The sequence below is a fragment of the Hippoglossus hippoglossus genome, chromosome 13 (assembly GCF_009819705.1).
Source record: "Hippoglossus hippoglossus isolate fHipHip1 chromosome 13, fHipHip1.pri, whole genome shotgun sequence".
NCBI lineage: Eukaryota > Metazoa > Chordata > Actinopteri > Pleuronectiformes > Pleuronectidae > Hippoglossus > Hippoglossus hippoglossus.
In genome coordinates, this window is record NC_047163.1 from 2,398,587 (window position 1) to 2,414,010 (window position 15,424).

General features: G+C 40.7%; 3 protein-coding genes across 3 annotated transcripts in view; all 3 read right to left on the bottom strand.

Moving 5' to 3' along the window:
* Positions 1 to 15,424, bottom strand: part of LOC117773272 (spectrin beta chain, non-erythrocytic 1-like) — a 750,817-nt gene that overhangs the window by 525,193 nt on the left and 210,200 nt on the right. The window lies entirely within an intron of this gene.
* si:ch211-14c7.2 overlaps positions 1 to 15,424 on the bottom strand; it is a 432,059-nt gene that overhangs the window by 164,973 nt on the left and 251,662 nt on the right. The gene's annotated exons all lie outside the window — the stretch shown is intronic.
* Positions 1,036 to 14,182, bottom strand: sae1 (SUMO1 activating enzyme subunit 1). Its single transcript, XM_034605129.1, has 9 exons — positions 13,968 to 14,182; positions 13,148 to 13,259; positions 12,335 to 12,508; positions 8,932 to 9,077; positions 8,670 to 8,769; positions 8,445 to 8,550; positions 4,575 to 4,719; positions 3,891 to 3,960; positions 1,036 to 1,325 (listed from the first exon to the last, which is right to left on the bottom strand). The coding sequence occupies exons 1-9, from the start codon at positions 14,066 to 14,068 to the stop codon at positions 1,233 to 1,235; spliced, it is 1,047 nt and encodes a 348-aa protein (XP_034461020.1). The 5' UTR covers positions 14,069 to 14,182; the 3' UTR covers positions 1,036 to 1,232.

Below are 15,424 nucleotides of genomic sequence, written 5' to 3' on the forward strand. Positions count from 1 at the left end.
GTTTGACTTTTATGTTTAATAACAGAAAAACATTTGTTCTTCATATAAAAAAGATATTAACATCACATTAGTCTCACTATGAAGCTGAAGACATTTACAGCAGGCGACTTGTTGTGTATCACTTGTTGTTTTAGGGCAGTTCTGGAGATATAATCGATGCAAAAAATGATTTTAAAACTGTGTTAAATTAAAATTGTTTTGGAAAACATCAGTGAGTCAGCAGCCGCTGCCACAGACACCACTGACAGGAGACTGAGGTCAAACTGCATCAAAACAGTTCAGGTTTGACAGGTTCAACCAGCCGCAACTCCCAGGGGCTGAAGTCGGACTGGGTCAGATACCAGCACCACCACCGCACCCCGACCCATAATGCTCTGTTGTTGCGAGGATGGGATACGATAAATGCTTTTTCTTCAGGCTCATTTAAATGCCCGCCCCCGCTCTTTCCTGTAACTCGGCTGCTTGCAGCCATGTTTGGTTTGATGAGTCATATGTCACAGTGTGACAGTGTTATTACCAAATACAGTCACACAAACCAATGACACGTCTGTCCCCATTAGATCCAACACACTGATCTGTTTTATTGCACATTCTCAGCAGCACAAGTTTGATTTAATCACTTCAACCTAAAATTTCCCCTTAAGGATTTAACATTTTTACAATGCATGATTTATGTCCTGTAAATATTTAAATGAGAGAACTCCCTCTACAGAGCAGTGCATCAGCAGGACCTTGACACCGCAGCTCCACTGGAGCAAGATGAAGTTCAAGAACTGTGCTTATCTTAACTACTTGAGTTTGTGAGTTAATTATTTCCAGCTTGATGAGAAACTTTATCTTTTCATGATATATTTGTCTCCAAGCTTTAATTTTCTGAAAATATTCTACTGATGCAAGAGTCCTAGATTTCACCAGTAACACATCACTGCAGCATAATAATTAGTGGCACAGTTTAGAGCCAACTACAAATGACCTGGATCATCATCACAATTCATTGTTGTTAGTTTTCACAAATGTAAGAAACCTGAGACAGAATCACTTTACAAAACTGTGTTTTATTAGTAAATGTAAAAAAAATATCAGTTTTGCTCAAGAGAATTGATCAAATGACAAAATAAGATGAAGCAACAGGTTGAATTTTATGACATGTGGAGCAAGTACTGATATAAATAATCTGAGCGAACACACCGAGGAAAAGAGAAAACCGTCCTGTGCACAGGTTTGACTGGTGCCTAGTTTGGTCCGAAGTAGTCAACCATGCCGTTGCCTTTACGACCATCGAAGAAGAAGAAGTTGCGGTGGGGTGCGTCTCTTTGGGAGAGAGCCTGAAGAGAAACACAAGAGAAAAGATAAACAACACTTTACAAAGCTCATTTTTAATGAACCATTAAAAGACGTATTGTGACAATTTCCCAGTAAGAAGTCACAGTCTGTGTGATTAAAGGAGACATGATGAGTTCACCTCTCGTGTGGTGTGTAGGGTTCTTTTGTTCATGTAAAACTTCTGCAAAGTTAAAAGCCCAGAGTCGGCAGTAAAAGCAGCTAGAACTGAAGCTCCCGAGACGCCTCGTCAGAAGTCTGGACCACACTTCTAAATCTGCATAACGCAGCCCAGCAGCCAGTCTGGCACTTCACTGGGTCAGGTGAAGTGAGAGCAGAGGTGGACATTTCCTACACGAGCTGGGAGACAAATCCCAACAGAGTGGTCCACCCAGCCAATCAGAGCAGACTGGGCTTAGCCAGGAGGGGAGGGGAGGAGGGGGGGGGGGGGGGGGGGGGGGGGTCTTGAAGAGACAGGAGCTAAAACCAAGTGTTTCAGAAAGAGGCTGAAGAGAGGAACTGTTTTTCATCTCTTCAAGAGCAAATTGTTTAATTCATCTGTGAAAATCCACACATTACATCCTTGAAGCCGGAGGAAACCTCGTAGACTCGGGGAGAACATGTAAACACAAAGAGACCACGTTCGGCAAACACCTTCTTGCTGTGAGGCGACGGCGCTCACCACTGCACCACCATGTCGGCCAAAGGGAGAATTCAGAGAGGACCGTTTTATAAACACGTTTTCATTTGATCACGGCCGGCAGGTCCACACAGCGCCGGTCCGTCACACTCAAAGTTCCTCTGAGTTTTGTGTGTGAGGGAGTGAAATCAGTCGGATTCACCTGGTGAGACTTCAGCCGGCCAGTTGCAGAGGGTTTCATCATGATGTAGAGATCGGCCTTGTGCCAATATAATGCAGACTGACTCGGAGCCGTCAGTCTCCTCCCCCCCTCCCTCCCCACACACACACACTCTGTTTACCTCAGTCTGAGGACACCACGCACCACGCTTACAGAAATATGGTTTCTAATCCCTGCTATGATTTACGTGAAATCTTATTCAGGTCATGCACTGAGAGAGAGAGAGAGAGAGAGAGAGAGAGAGAGAGAGAGAGAGAGGGAGAGAGAAAGAGAAAGAGAGAGAGAGAGAGAGAGAGAGAGAGAGAAAGCGAGAGAGAGGGAAAGAGAGAGAGAGAAAGCGAGAGAGAGGGAAAGAGAGAGAGAGAGAGAGAGAGAGAGAGAGCGAGAGAGAGGGAAAGAGAAAGAGAGAGAGAGAGAGGGAAAGAGAAAGAGAGAAAGAGAGAGGGAGGGAAAGAGAAAGAGAGAGAAAGAGAAAGAGAGAGAGAGAGAGAGAGAGAGAGAGGGAAAGAGAAAGAGAAAGAGAGAGAAAGAGAGAGAGAGGGAAAGAGAAAGAGAGAGAGAGAGAGGGAAAGAGAGAGAGAGCAGCTCATTCTCCACATTTGTGCGTTAAGACTTTATGCATTAAATAATGATGTTTTTGTCTGTGAGATGAATCCTAATGATTCTAACAAGCTTAGCTTCTGTACTTTGTCCCATCAGAGCAAAGTTATGAACTTACACACAGAACTTTCCAATAATCTAATAACTTATTTTTGTTGAAACTCAATTCAAACTGGATGAAAGAATGAGATATGAAGCTTCTTGCATTCCTCAAGATCTTGTCAATTCAAGAATTCATGGCGAGACCAGGAGGAACCCAAGCAGGGGACGATGAGTCATCAGTGACCGAGTTCTCACCCAACTTTAAAAGGAATGATGCATGTTATTGCTCAGTTTGGATATTTTGAAAAGACTAAACTTATCAGCGTGAGGGGGGGAACACACCACTGTGCATAAGGCCAACAGGACACGTACATCATTTTATTAGTGCTCTTTGTGCTCAAATATTTATTTTTGGAGCTTTATTAATACATTTTTGTACATTAACTGTTTCTATTCATTGATATTTTCATTGGATTTCACTATTCAAATTTACTGTTTTTACCTTAACTTTGAAAATTGAAACTAAAGTTAATTGATTAAATGTAAATCATGGTCCAAAACTCCTATTTGTCTATGTTGGGTTCTTTACACATACACAAACATATATACACATATACATGTGTGTGTGTGTGTGTATACATCTTTTCCAACTCTCAGATAATGGGTCAGACTCTAATTCAAATCAAATACTGTACAGTGTTAGTGTGACTGTTCAGACGTATGCTTCCAATGGATTTCCTTCTAACGGCCCTATAACGATCTTTACTGTTACAGTATCAATGACTGTATTATGCTGTTCAGCTCGAGGACACTATAAACCATTTCTCCTATTGAGAGGCGGCTGCCAGAGCGTCACACTGCGTTTCACTGTGGTCACAGTTAAAATCCTTTCTACACAGAGCTGAGACGCTGCCGTTTCCTGGATCTGACCCAGAACCAGCTGAGTGGCCACCTGTCAGCTGACTGACTCACACAATACACTGGTTTTCTTCATCATTTACTACAGCCCAGTGAAAGTCATGACGTGTCAAAGACACACAAGAAGCTTCCACGTGTTTACATGCTTACCTTGACAACTTCCTGTCCCAGGACCCCTCCCATCACAGCGCACACTGGAGACATCTCAGAGAAGCAGTAGCTGAGGACAAACAGTACAAGGAAACAGAGAGCGTGATGTTACTGAAGTGAGAAGTTCAGGAAGTTACCCTATTGTGAATCATTTACAGAAATTCTACGGAGGGGTTGAATGTCTGAGTGACAAGCTCCAGACTTTCTCTGGAGTTTCTCTGACCAGCCCCCTCGTAAAAACTCTGGAGAATCTCCTGCTGCTTTGTTCATGTGTAAATGGAAAACTCCAGAATTATTCTGTGGTTCTGCACTTCATTCTTGTCAATGTCAATTTTATTTATATAGCACATTTAAAACAACTCGGTTGACCAAAGTGCTTCACAAAGTAAAAGGTACAACAACAAAACAGCAACACCATGTTAAAAATAATATAAAATAAAATAACGCTGGGATAAAAACGTTCTCAACTCTGAAAGAAGGCCAAAGAGAAGAAATGTGTTGTTAACAATGATTTGAAGTGTTTTCGAGGGGGCGCAGATCTAATATGGAGCAATTTTGGGCGGCTACTGTAAAGGCTCGATCGCCTCTGATTACGAGCCTCGTTTTAGGCAAGCAAGAATTCCACACGAGACTTAACTTCCTGTGTGAAATGAACACCACGAGACAGTTAAAGCCGCTGTGTACCTGATGAAGTCATCATTCAGGAGGTCACTGCTGACGGCCAAGGTCTCCAGGACATCATCACGGATCTGTCTCAGGAGCTGACTGTCCCCTGCAAAGGACTGAGGGTCGGGGTCACGACCTTTGTCTGTGCGAAACTTCAACAGAACTGTGGAGATGGAGGAAGGGCAGACAAGAAACCGGAGATGAGGAGGAAACACGAGAAACAAACAGAAGGAAATAAATTACAGTTGAGAGGCTGGAAACTATTTTTGTAAAGCAATATTTTCCATATAATGTATTGCACTATTGTCATTTATATTTCATCACGCTGATTATCATCTTATGGAAAGACGCCAGCTCGTCTCCACTTCTGCTCACTTTAACACAAGATAAGATCCGAATGTGGTTGCACCATCAACCATTTCATCCGATTAGACCCGTTTTGCCACATCAAATAAGAGCGTGCACGCACACACATATACGCACAAAAGGAAGGATGCAGTGATGCACCTGCACACGTTCAGTGACAGAAAAAAAAAAACTGCTTCAGGACCGACTGAGAAATTAAAAATCAAAACTTTCTTTGGTGATGAGCAAACTTCCTCCAACTGTATCACCCAGATCTCACACATCAACACGTCGCCCCCGTATTTCCTGTTCGTCCATTAACTTAAACCACATGAGGAAGTCAAATCCTCCCACGGCCATTTCCACCACCCACACGCACGCATGCACACACATGCACACACAAACACACACACACACACAAAAATGGTGGCGATGAATCATTTTCAGACCTGCGCTCTGCCCTTTATATGAGAAACTTGGCTGGTAGAAAGTTGAGGGCACAAGTGGCATCATGCTCAGGTCTGCACCAGGCAGGAAATCAAACTGAATTTCATTACAGAATATAATATGTGCACAAGGACGGAGCAGCAATGGTTTCCCTGAACCTCATGAGGGTCGAACACAACAAAGAATATTTTGTTCCATATTTTATAACAATGTCTGGACAGAGAGTGAAAGCAACTTTTTGTTGAAACTAGTAGAATGTGGGTTTCTTAAAGTGAGACATGTTTATCAGTGGGATTAATTATAAACTTTATTACCTCCACCAAGGAGGTAATGCTTTCTCTTGGGTTTGTTTGTTATTCTCTCTTTCTATTAGTTAGCAGGATTACGCAAAAACTACTGAACATATCACCCTGGATGCGAATGTGTCAGGAAAGAACCCGTTGAATATTTGTGCAGATCCAAATCAGGGGGCAGAGTTTTTTTTCCTCTTTCTTTAACATTGTGCGATAGTTTGCAACATTTTTGTGGATTTCTAAGAGAATAATTCATGGATCTTGATGAAAAGGTTTGTTTAGGAGACTGATGTTTCTGAATGTGTGCAGTTTGGTGCCCATCCAATAAAATCCAGATCTAGTGAACTTACATGTGGTTTCATGAGGGGACTGTTGGGCCTTGGCAGAGGTTTGTACTTTATAAATGCCATTTTAGTTTTTATATACTGTATTAAACAGGATTACTTTCTGTTTTATCCATATATTTATACACAAGAGCTCTTTCCTCCCATTGGTCACGGTGTCTGGTAAAATTGTGAATATGATATAAAGAAACACACACACTCTCTCACCACTAGTTCAAATCACGCGACTGTTCCTCGTGAGACAGGAAGCAGTTGTAACAGAGGATGAGCCACTTCCTCATCAGTTGCCCAAAACAACAACTGGTAGCTCCAAATATAGAAACAGTGAAAGAACAACAACACTGCCAACTTTCTCATCTTCACCAAATGAAAAAGAAGAACTAGACAATGTTTCCACGATGAGCCCGAAAAGCAAGAGGCTGAAGACTGAAAGCTACAACGCGTGGGTTTCAGAGAGAGGACTCATTTGACTGAAGCTCAACATCTGGAACAAACCTGCCAAGATGTTAAGAATAGAAATGTGACTGTCTGATAAGAAAACAAATGAACCAGACAGCCACTGCCACACGTCTGCAGCAGTCTAGTACTAGACTGGTTCAAATAAATAATATCACACACTCATAGATGTTATTGTTACCATTAAGATGCATGAATTATTCTCTCTGGAATTGTTTAAAAAAACAAACAAACACCTACTGTATCTTATAATGTTAAAGGAAAGTGAGAAACAATATTCCTGGCTACGCCCGATAATCTAATGGGTTCTTTCTTGGCTCAAGTCCCATCCTTCCACCGAGTTTTGAGGAAAACCTGCTGACAAACCAAAACACCAACTAACCAACCAATGGACGGGGGGGTAGATATACAATGTTTTAAAATATGAGCTATTACGAAAATAATCCTCAGCCTCAGTAACAGTGGGCACAGCTTAAATAACAGGACGTGCACAAAAGATCTCAAGCTGGAAACCACACCTGTTGATGTTTATACGCGTCAGTGAGTCTGATAATTTTGCTTTAAGCTTTTAAGTGAAGCAACTACTAATGATTTTAATGAATCATCATCATCATCATCATGACGAGACTGAAATGACTCAGAATTGTTGAAGTGTCGTCATGACAATTCATCATCACATCTTATTTCCTCTGTGTTCATATTATACTCCGCTGTCCAAAGCTCTTACATCATGAAATTCTTAAACTTCCTTCTCACACTTTGTGTCTTTAGTTTATGTTGCCTGGCTGCAGGGTCATTGCATTAAAGATCGATTTCATGTAACAATGTTTTAACCTTTATATACTGAATGATTAATGCAGAATGTTACTAATTTTATATATAATGTTCAAATATCTTACTAACGAGCAGAGAGAAAACTGTTCTGCTTCACATGTGCGACTCGTGTATATTGTCAAAGCTGAATTTCATTTTCATTATTTACCGCTTTTTAACATGGAAAACTTCTCTGAATTTACTGAAACCATTTCCTGTTGTCATGTGGTCGTGTGTAGGTGGAGGTGTCGGCCTGTTCTCTGTTCTACGCCCTGTGCACATGACTGGCCATGGACAGCCTGTGACGGAAACTACATGCAGGAGAATAACAACTCTTAGGAGAAGGTCATCAGACGCTGTGAATGAAAACAGGAAGTTTCCATTTAGATTCCTTTAAAGGGTTGATGGTTCCTCAACCTGTGAACAATATTTGTTTTTCATCAAATTGCTGATTAAATTTAGCAAATTTAAAATACATCTTTGCTTATTCTATTCAAATTCCACATGTCTAGACGGAGATTGACGTTCAACAAACAACTGCCAACGCACGTCCCGTGACGGCTCATCAGCCAAACTGGAGCCGGTAATTTTGCATTTTTATTGTGTGTTTCAGTCTCAGTGTCGGGTTCCCACACATTTTCAGTTTCAATTTCTACACGTATTTTTTTTTAGACCTTTCGGGATTATTAGTGAAATCTGATCAGCCCTCTTCTTTATGGAAATTCGATTTGTCTCCTTCCTCCCACACAGAAAGTCAGAAGACTTAAATACTTATATGAAAAACATCACCTGAAGATTGATGCACATTAAAACATGAATGCAAAATTTCACAAAAACTTGTCATGCTTTGTCAATTCAAAGCATCAAATTAGTCAAGAACTAAACAATTATCAGCCTTCAACTTCAAAACTGCTTTAAAAAAATGAGAAAATACATTTTCTAGAGTCTAGAGATTGATTATATTTTATTTATTAAACCGTACCGACCAAAATTTTCAATAAACCTATTAATTGTTTAAAATGTAAATAAAAAAACAATGATCATCAGCATTTACTAGTTCACATAGTCTTAAAAGTCTGACAAATATTTAAAAATACAAAAAGGTTTTGAATTTAAAATGACATTTCGAACGTACAGTCACTGAACCGTTTGTATTTCTACAGGTTTTATAAACTGAAGATTCTAATTACCGTGAACAAGGAAGTAGTCCACTGGTGTTCGCTTCAAACCGGCTTTAGCCTTCTCACTCGTCCAATCAACCTCCAGAGCCTCCTTCAGCGTGCAGAAGCTGGACGTCTGATTGGTTGGATATTCAAATAAAATAATGTAATTTTTAGGACAAACATGAAGCAATCTTTGTAGACAACATTTCAGTTGGATAAAAAAAGCTGAGACAGAGGAGGTGGTTTTCATACCTTCTTCACCAGGGTGGTCTCGTTCGGGTCGACTTTGGCTTTCTTCGCCTCCGGGCCGTCGTTGGAGTCTCCGGTGGGTTTCACTATTTTAGGTTTCTCCCTAAAGAGAGAGACCGTGAAGAACAGAGTCAGCAATTAAACGTTTGTTCAGAAAACCAAGCTCATTTTGTACCGTACAGTGTGTTCACGTACTGTAGTGTACTGGAACTGTCACATGGGTAAATGTGTTAAATCCACAGTTTGGATCGCTGCTGAAACTTACTCGACGTAGTTGTGCTCCTTTCCAAGGTTGCAGAACATGTAACCGTAGTAACCGTAGACGTCACCGCAGAAGACCTTGATTTTGCGCTGAGAACAGAGCTGGTCGACCCGCACCATCAGGTCCCTGGAGCAGCCTGTCAGACACACCTGAGGGAAACAAAGAGTTGAAGGTTAGTGGACTTTCTTCTGTTGAAATGAGTGGAACACAGAGTTTTCGAGTGTTTGTGCTGCACTTCTTCAGAGAATTACAAGGGTACGAGACAAAGTAAACCAAGGCTTAACAAAACATAGCTGTGATGCTGTGATCCTGAGTTGCGTGTAAATCTATCTTGTATTTTCTAATACCAAGATTTATTGTTACCTTCACCAAGGATGTTGTGTTTTTCCCGCTGACTGTTGGTGTGTTTGTCAGTAGAATTACACAAAACTTCTGTAAAGACTTTCATGAAACTTGGTGGAAGGATGGAACTTGGGCCAAGAAAGAACCGGATCCACACAAAAGGTGAATATCCAGGATTTCTTTACCACTCTCTTTAACATGGTGGGTCAGCCTGATTGAATGTAAGGGGCCTGCTGGGCCTGGGCAGAGGTAGGAGCTCTGCTCAGAGACATGAACACTGGTGAAGCAGTGTTTAAGTGACTCCTTTCAAATGTGCCAAATAACTCGAGAGATACATTTGTAAAACAAAAAGAAGATTCCTTTGTGTTTCTATAAATAATTGAATCCTTCACCATATGTGCAGAGATGGATGTTTGTTGACCTCTCGCTGTCAGTGAGATAAGGTTTGAACTTTCTTTACCCTTCTGAAACTTCAATCTCTAAAAATGAAAATTTGTGAAACTGAACTCCCACTGCGCTGCTCTGCTGGGCACCTCCTGCACCTCTACCACCCTGCCGTTTTGTTTTTCTGCCGTTACTCACTTATTTCCATTCCTATTAACATAACATTAAAACTGCTTTCAATAACAGAAACATCAAATTAAATTGTCCATCTCCTGCCTTATCCCCAAGAGAAAGACAGACAGATATTCCTGCTGAAAATTAGCTGCAACCCTTTAAAAAAAAACAAAAAAAACAAAACAAATTCATCTGCATCTTTCAGCCTCTCTCAAGAACAACAACACAACTGAACAGTGGCTGGTTGGCTGACAAACTGAGACACGCCTACAGCAGCAGCTGAACAACCGAACAAGGCTGGAGACAACACAGGGACACCGTGTACCCTGTTAAAATCAGGGTGGATCATAGGACTGTATGTCCGTAAACTGACCAGGGGGCTGGGTCCATAAGATGGACCCAGTCCAACCCACCCAAAAACAGCCTCAGCTCACTGATAAGACTGATGCTGCATCTTTGGCATCTCAGGCTGTTCAGAGCACAGCAGCAGAGCAGCAGAGCCCAGAGTCATGGACCAGTGAGGCCAAACACGTTGAACGTCACAAAGGACTAAAGCAGGAAGGATCAACCTGGTGGATATGCACGATCACCACTTATTTCCTTCTCATGATAAGTAACCAGGACTTTACCAAGAGCATCTACCCCTTATGAAGCCACGTATAAATTCACTAGATCCAGGTTTTTATTTGGATCTGAACCAGAAATCACAGAAAATGTATTAAAATGTCAATTAAAGAAAGTGAAAAAAAATCTGGATCCACACCAACATTTAATGGGTTCTTCCTTGGGTCCTGCCCACAACATCTCATGGAATTAAGATGGGAGGTTATTGTGCAAAGTGTTTTTGCTCATCTCACCAGGTATAAAAACGTTTTTGGTTGTTTAGACATAAAGAAAAAAGAAATAACTGCAAAATATATATGTATATTTTTTAAATTGTAGTGTAAACAGACAAAAGAGGGTGAACGACAGTGTAAGCAGCCAGTCAGCTGTATTCTGCATATACCAGATGGACAGTGTGCTTTTCTATTGTATTCCTTCTTCAGTAATTAGGCCACTTGTATGAAATCTGTGACCACACTCCAAACGCTCTCCTTTAATCACCCTCCATCTTCCCGCTGAGACACAGACACATCCCTGGAAGCACATGAAAGTGATGTGTTCGCTTTTTTCTCTCTCTCTCTCTCTCTCTCTACTCTTTTCAATTATCCCACTTTCTCTTCTCTGACCATCTCTTCCTCCCTCGCTTTGTCCTCAAACTCATCCTGTCCTCACTTCACTTTATTATACTGATATCTTCTTCTTCGTCTTCCTCCTGTCCCACTCTCCCCCCTCCCCCCTCCCTCTTGCTGACCCTCTCTTAGCACCCCCAGGGGGACGAAGGCTGCCAACAATTCAGACACAACAGGAGGGAAAAATCGTCTAATTTTTTCTTCTGATGATGTTTAAACACATTCTTCCCTTCAGCAGTTGTATGTGTGGACATATAACCGCCTGTGGATATGAATGTTAATTAATGCTGAAGTAACTTTTTACCTGGAAAAAACACAATTACCCACTTACACATCATATATGCTGCTTATCCTTGGAGGGTCACTGGGGGAGTTGGAGCCGATCCCAGGGGACATTCATACATTTTTCATTATAGTACATTGCGTTTAGAGTATTCAGACCATGTCACCTTCTTATAATTTGTTATGTTGCAGTCTAATGCTTAAATACATTTTCAATCTACACTCAATAGCCCATAAAGACAGAGTGAAAATAGAATTTTCTGATTTAATTTGTAATTATTCATGAGAGAAAAACACAAGTATACACGTGAATTTGGGGGTTTTCTGCCGTGCTTCTCTGCAGATCCTGTAAAGCTCTGTCTTTGGCTGGTCCACTCACAGACATTCATACAGTTGTCATGAAGCCACTCCTGCAACTTGCCAGCAACTATACTCATTGTGTATTTAATATTATTTAATATATAAATATCTTTGTTTTTTCCAGTTATATCAAAAGACAATTGTATGAAAAACATTCAGAACTAAATGTATGCATTCATATTTCCGTTAAAACGATGCTACGCTGAATCCATTCCACTGCTACCAGCCCACGTCATAGAAATCAGTCTGGTGTTTTTCTCTTAGGTTCTGACAGAGCAAAACATGGATGAAATGGGCAACAAGCGACATCTAGCGGTCACTTTGAGTACTACACGGCTGGGTGGTCACATGTACTACTGTACGAACGATACCAGAAAACCATATAAACACAAAGCTAATTTCAGACACGACTGCAAAGAGTTAAACAAAAATTGTGTGTGTTTATACTGCATTTTTCCTTTCACATTTTTCAAGATCTGATTATCCAGAAAATACACATTTGGACTACTTTACTACTCAAATCATTCAAATAGGTTCTACATTATCCCATTTGAATTTATATTTCATGATATTTGAGTGCAGTTGTCCTTCAGTTATAAAGTATGTTTGACTGTATGTTTATATTTACTCACTGTATCAAATTGCAGAAAGAAGTCATCTGGTTTGTCTTCCACTCTGCCTGGGTCGGCGTGGACTTCCACCATTGGGTTGAGGTTCTGTGCTCGTTCAAGAGAGGCCTGGGCCCGATTCTTACCCTGAGCTGTCACCGGGACCAGGAACTGAGCTCGACATGTCTCCTCTGACACCTGATTCACACACAAATAGAGAATATATGGAATGGTGTTTAAGTTCCTCTGAGACCCTCACTTAGCCATAGGTCGAGCCAAAGCTTATTTATATAGCACAATTAAAGACCAATCACAGTGGACCAAAGTGCTGAATAGGCTGACAATATTAAAAGAAAAGAATACACAAATTATATTTAAAAAAACTGAATTAATATAAGATACAAAAGGCAATAAAACACTAAACATCATAAATGTTTGAGAGTTAAAATACTTTCCAAATAATTATCAATACTTTTCAGCTACCAATACCAGATAGGACAAAGACGTGCATGCTATAGATTCAAAGGCATCTTAAAAAACTATATGAAGCCAGAATTAAGCCGTTATTACACTTTACCAGAGTAAATATAACTGTTTCCTGTCATTGCTGGGTTGTTAAAGTATTACTTAGCCACATGCACCCTCTCCTGGACATCTGTAACACTGCAGTTTTCAGCTGCCACATAATGCACTCTACTCCTCCATTATTTTCATTGACAATGAATAAATCAGATGTGTAGTTGATAGCTGAAAAAAAATATTTATAGATTCCAACTGAAGCCTAAATCCTCCCTGTGCGCAAAAGTTTCCAACAACGACAATAAAAGGAGTACGAACCTTTTCATGATCCAACAGAGTGAGACCCTTAACTCCAGCGAGGATGAGGTTTTTGGCCACTTCAGCCCCGAGACCACCTAAACCTGCCAGGAGCACACGAGACCCTCGCAACCTGCAACCACAAGAAACACATGCACACTCACTATTTAGTACACTCCTCTGTATTTGAACTGCATCTCTCTCTCCCTCTCTGAGAAACAAGTTCAGCAACACACAGGTAAACCAGCTGCTGCTGTTATGAACATGAAGGACTTCAGTGTATATATTGGGCAAGGAAGTTGTTTTTATAAAGCAAATTTCATAACCAGAGGTAGATTCAAGGTGCTCAGAAATGAGAAATACAGTTTAAACCCATTTTCAAGCAACATAAAATAAATTAAAAACAGTAGTTCTGAGATTTACAAAATAAATAAAAGGATACATCTGAAAAATAAAAAATTGAAATAAGTTAAAGTAGTAAAATAATACAAAACAATTGACAGAACTGAAAGTAGACTAAAACACAATGGTATGACGGAATGGTTAAATGCAGGTGTGAATGTGGTTTAACGGGACATTTATCAGAGTCTAGCAGAACAGGGACCCCGGACTGTTGTGTAGCAGACACCAGTGTTGACAAAGAAAAGACCATCAACAAACTGGACACTGATCATTTCAGGAGTTACTCCACAAACCGCAGGATCCAATGATCATGTAAATAACAACTACCGGCAAATTCAAACACGGGTCCGTCAGACACTGTGAACCGGTGCAGCCACAGCGCCACAAGCCAAACCCTCCGCTGCACGGATTAGCTTTGAGGCTAAGTAAGCTAACCGACCTCTTCTGAGCATCCAGGCCCCACAGTCGGATCTGACGGTCGTACTGGGCCGCCTCCTCCTCGCTGATGACCGGGTCCTCCTTCTCGATCGTATCGATCATGTCGATTCACTCTAAACACGATAATATCGCTGGAATAACGATCGAATTGTTCCGGCGCTGTTGTCGTTGTTTCAAATGGAGCGACGGTCCCGCTGAATGGGCGCTGGGTGATGACGTCAACAAACGAAACAATAGAAGTGGTGCTACAACTTTAAATTTTTTTTTTTAATATTTTAGAATAATCGCCATTAAGCCCATCGGTGCAACCTTCAGATGCACGAGTCATGGCGTCATTCAATGTCTAAGTTCTCTAACCTGATACATTTTCCCCTCGTGTTGGTGTTTTACAGACATACGATTACTTTATTACTACAGCATCATGTAATACATGTACCTATTTACTTAAAGGTTCAAAGTGTAGAATTTAGTCGTAAATGTGCATGTTGCAGCTGAAACCCCCCCCCCCCCCCCCCCCCCTTCCGAACATGAAGGAGAACCTGTGGCAGCCTTCAGTCGTCATTATAACTCAAAAGGTTTAGTTTGTTCAGTCTGGTCTACTGTGAAAAACATGGCTGCCTCCGTAGAGAGGACCCGCTCCCGATTTAAATATAAAGTATTTATATATAAAGGTCTCATTCTAGGGTCAATACAAAAAATATTTGTACAATTTAGATTTAACACACTAGTGAAAGCATCACTAGGATTATTCTATACTCAATTTCTGCCAATAGATCCCTTTCACCTAAATCTTACACACATTTAAGTCTCAAAAACTACATTTGTTTAATTGATAGCCAACTACTTAGTGTGGATGTTTGTCCCCACGTGTTATTGAGATTGAGGGCGACAGACAGACCCTTTGTTCAAAGTGCGTCAGTTTGTCTGTGGCCATCTGAGCAAACAGAAATAATGATGGCTGAAATGAAATAATGCACATTTAGAATACGATGTGTAATAAAAGGTATGTGGTGTAATTGCCTGATTTTTTGTTGTAGTTGGGCCTGTGTATAACATTTAGAATGACTTATTTTTATTTGTAGCATTAGTTGTGTAACTGTGTGATGTATATTCCATTAGAAATTTGCTTTTTGTTGAGCTTTAGGGAATCTACTCACAGAGAGCCTGTGCGTGATGCATTTCAGAATACCCCCCCTACAATAGGTTACTCCTATCAGAATGCTTTGCCTGACAACTACTGTACATGTTGGATATTATTCAGTGTATCTATAAGAGTATATGCTCAATGTGAATTTACTTTATTATTAAACAACCTGGTAGGCGGGGGTGCATTTTACCCTATGATTTCACATGGAATTTATACCTTAATGTAAACTCTGTTGAATCTGCTCAGTCCACCTTTTTGCGTAGGAAAGATCACATGCACATGATTTGACATCCGAGCCCCTGTTGGATCGG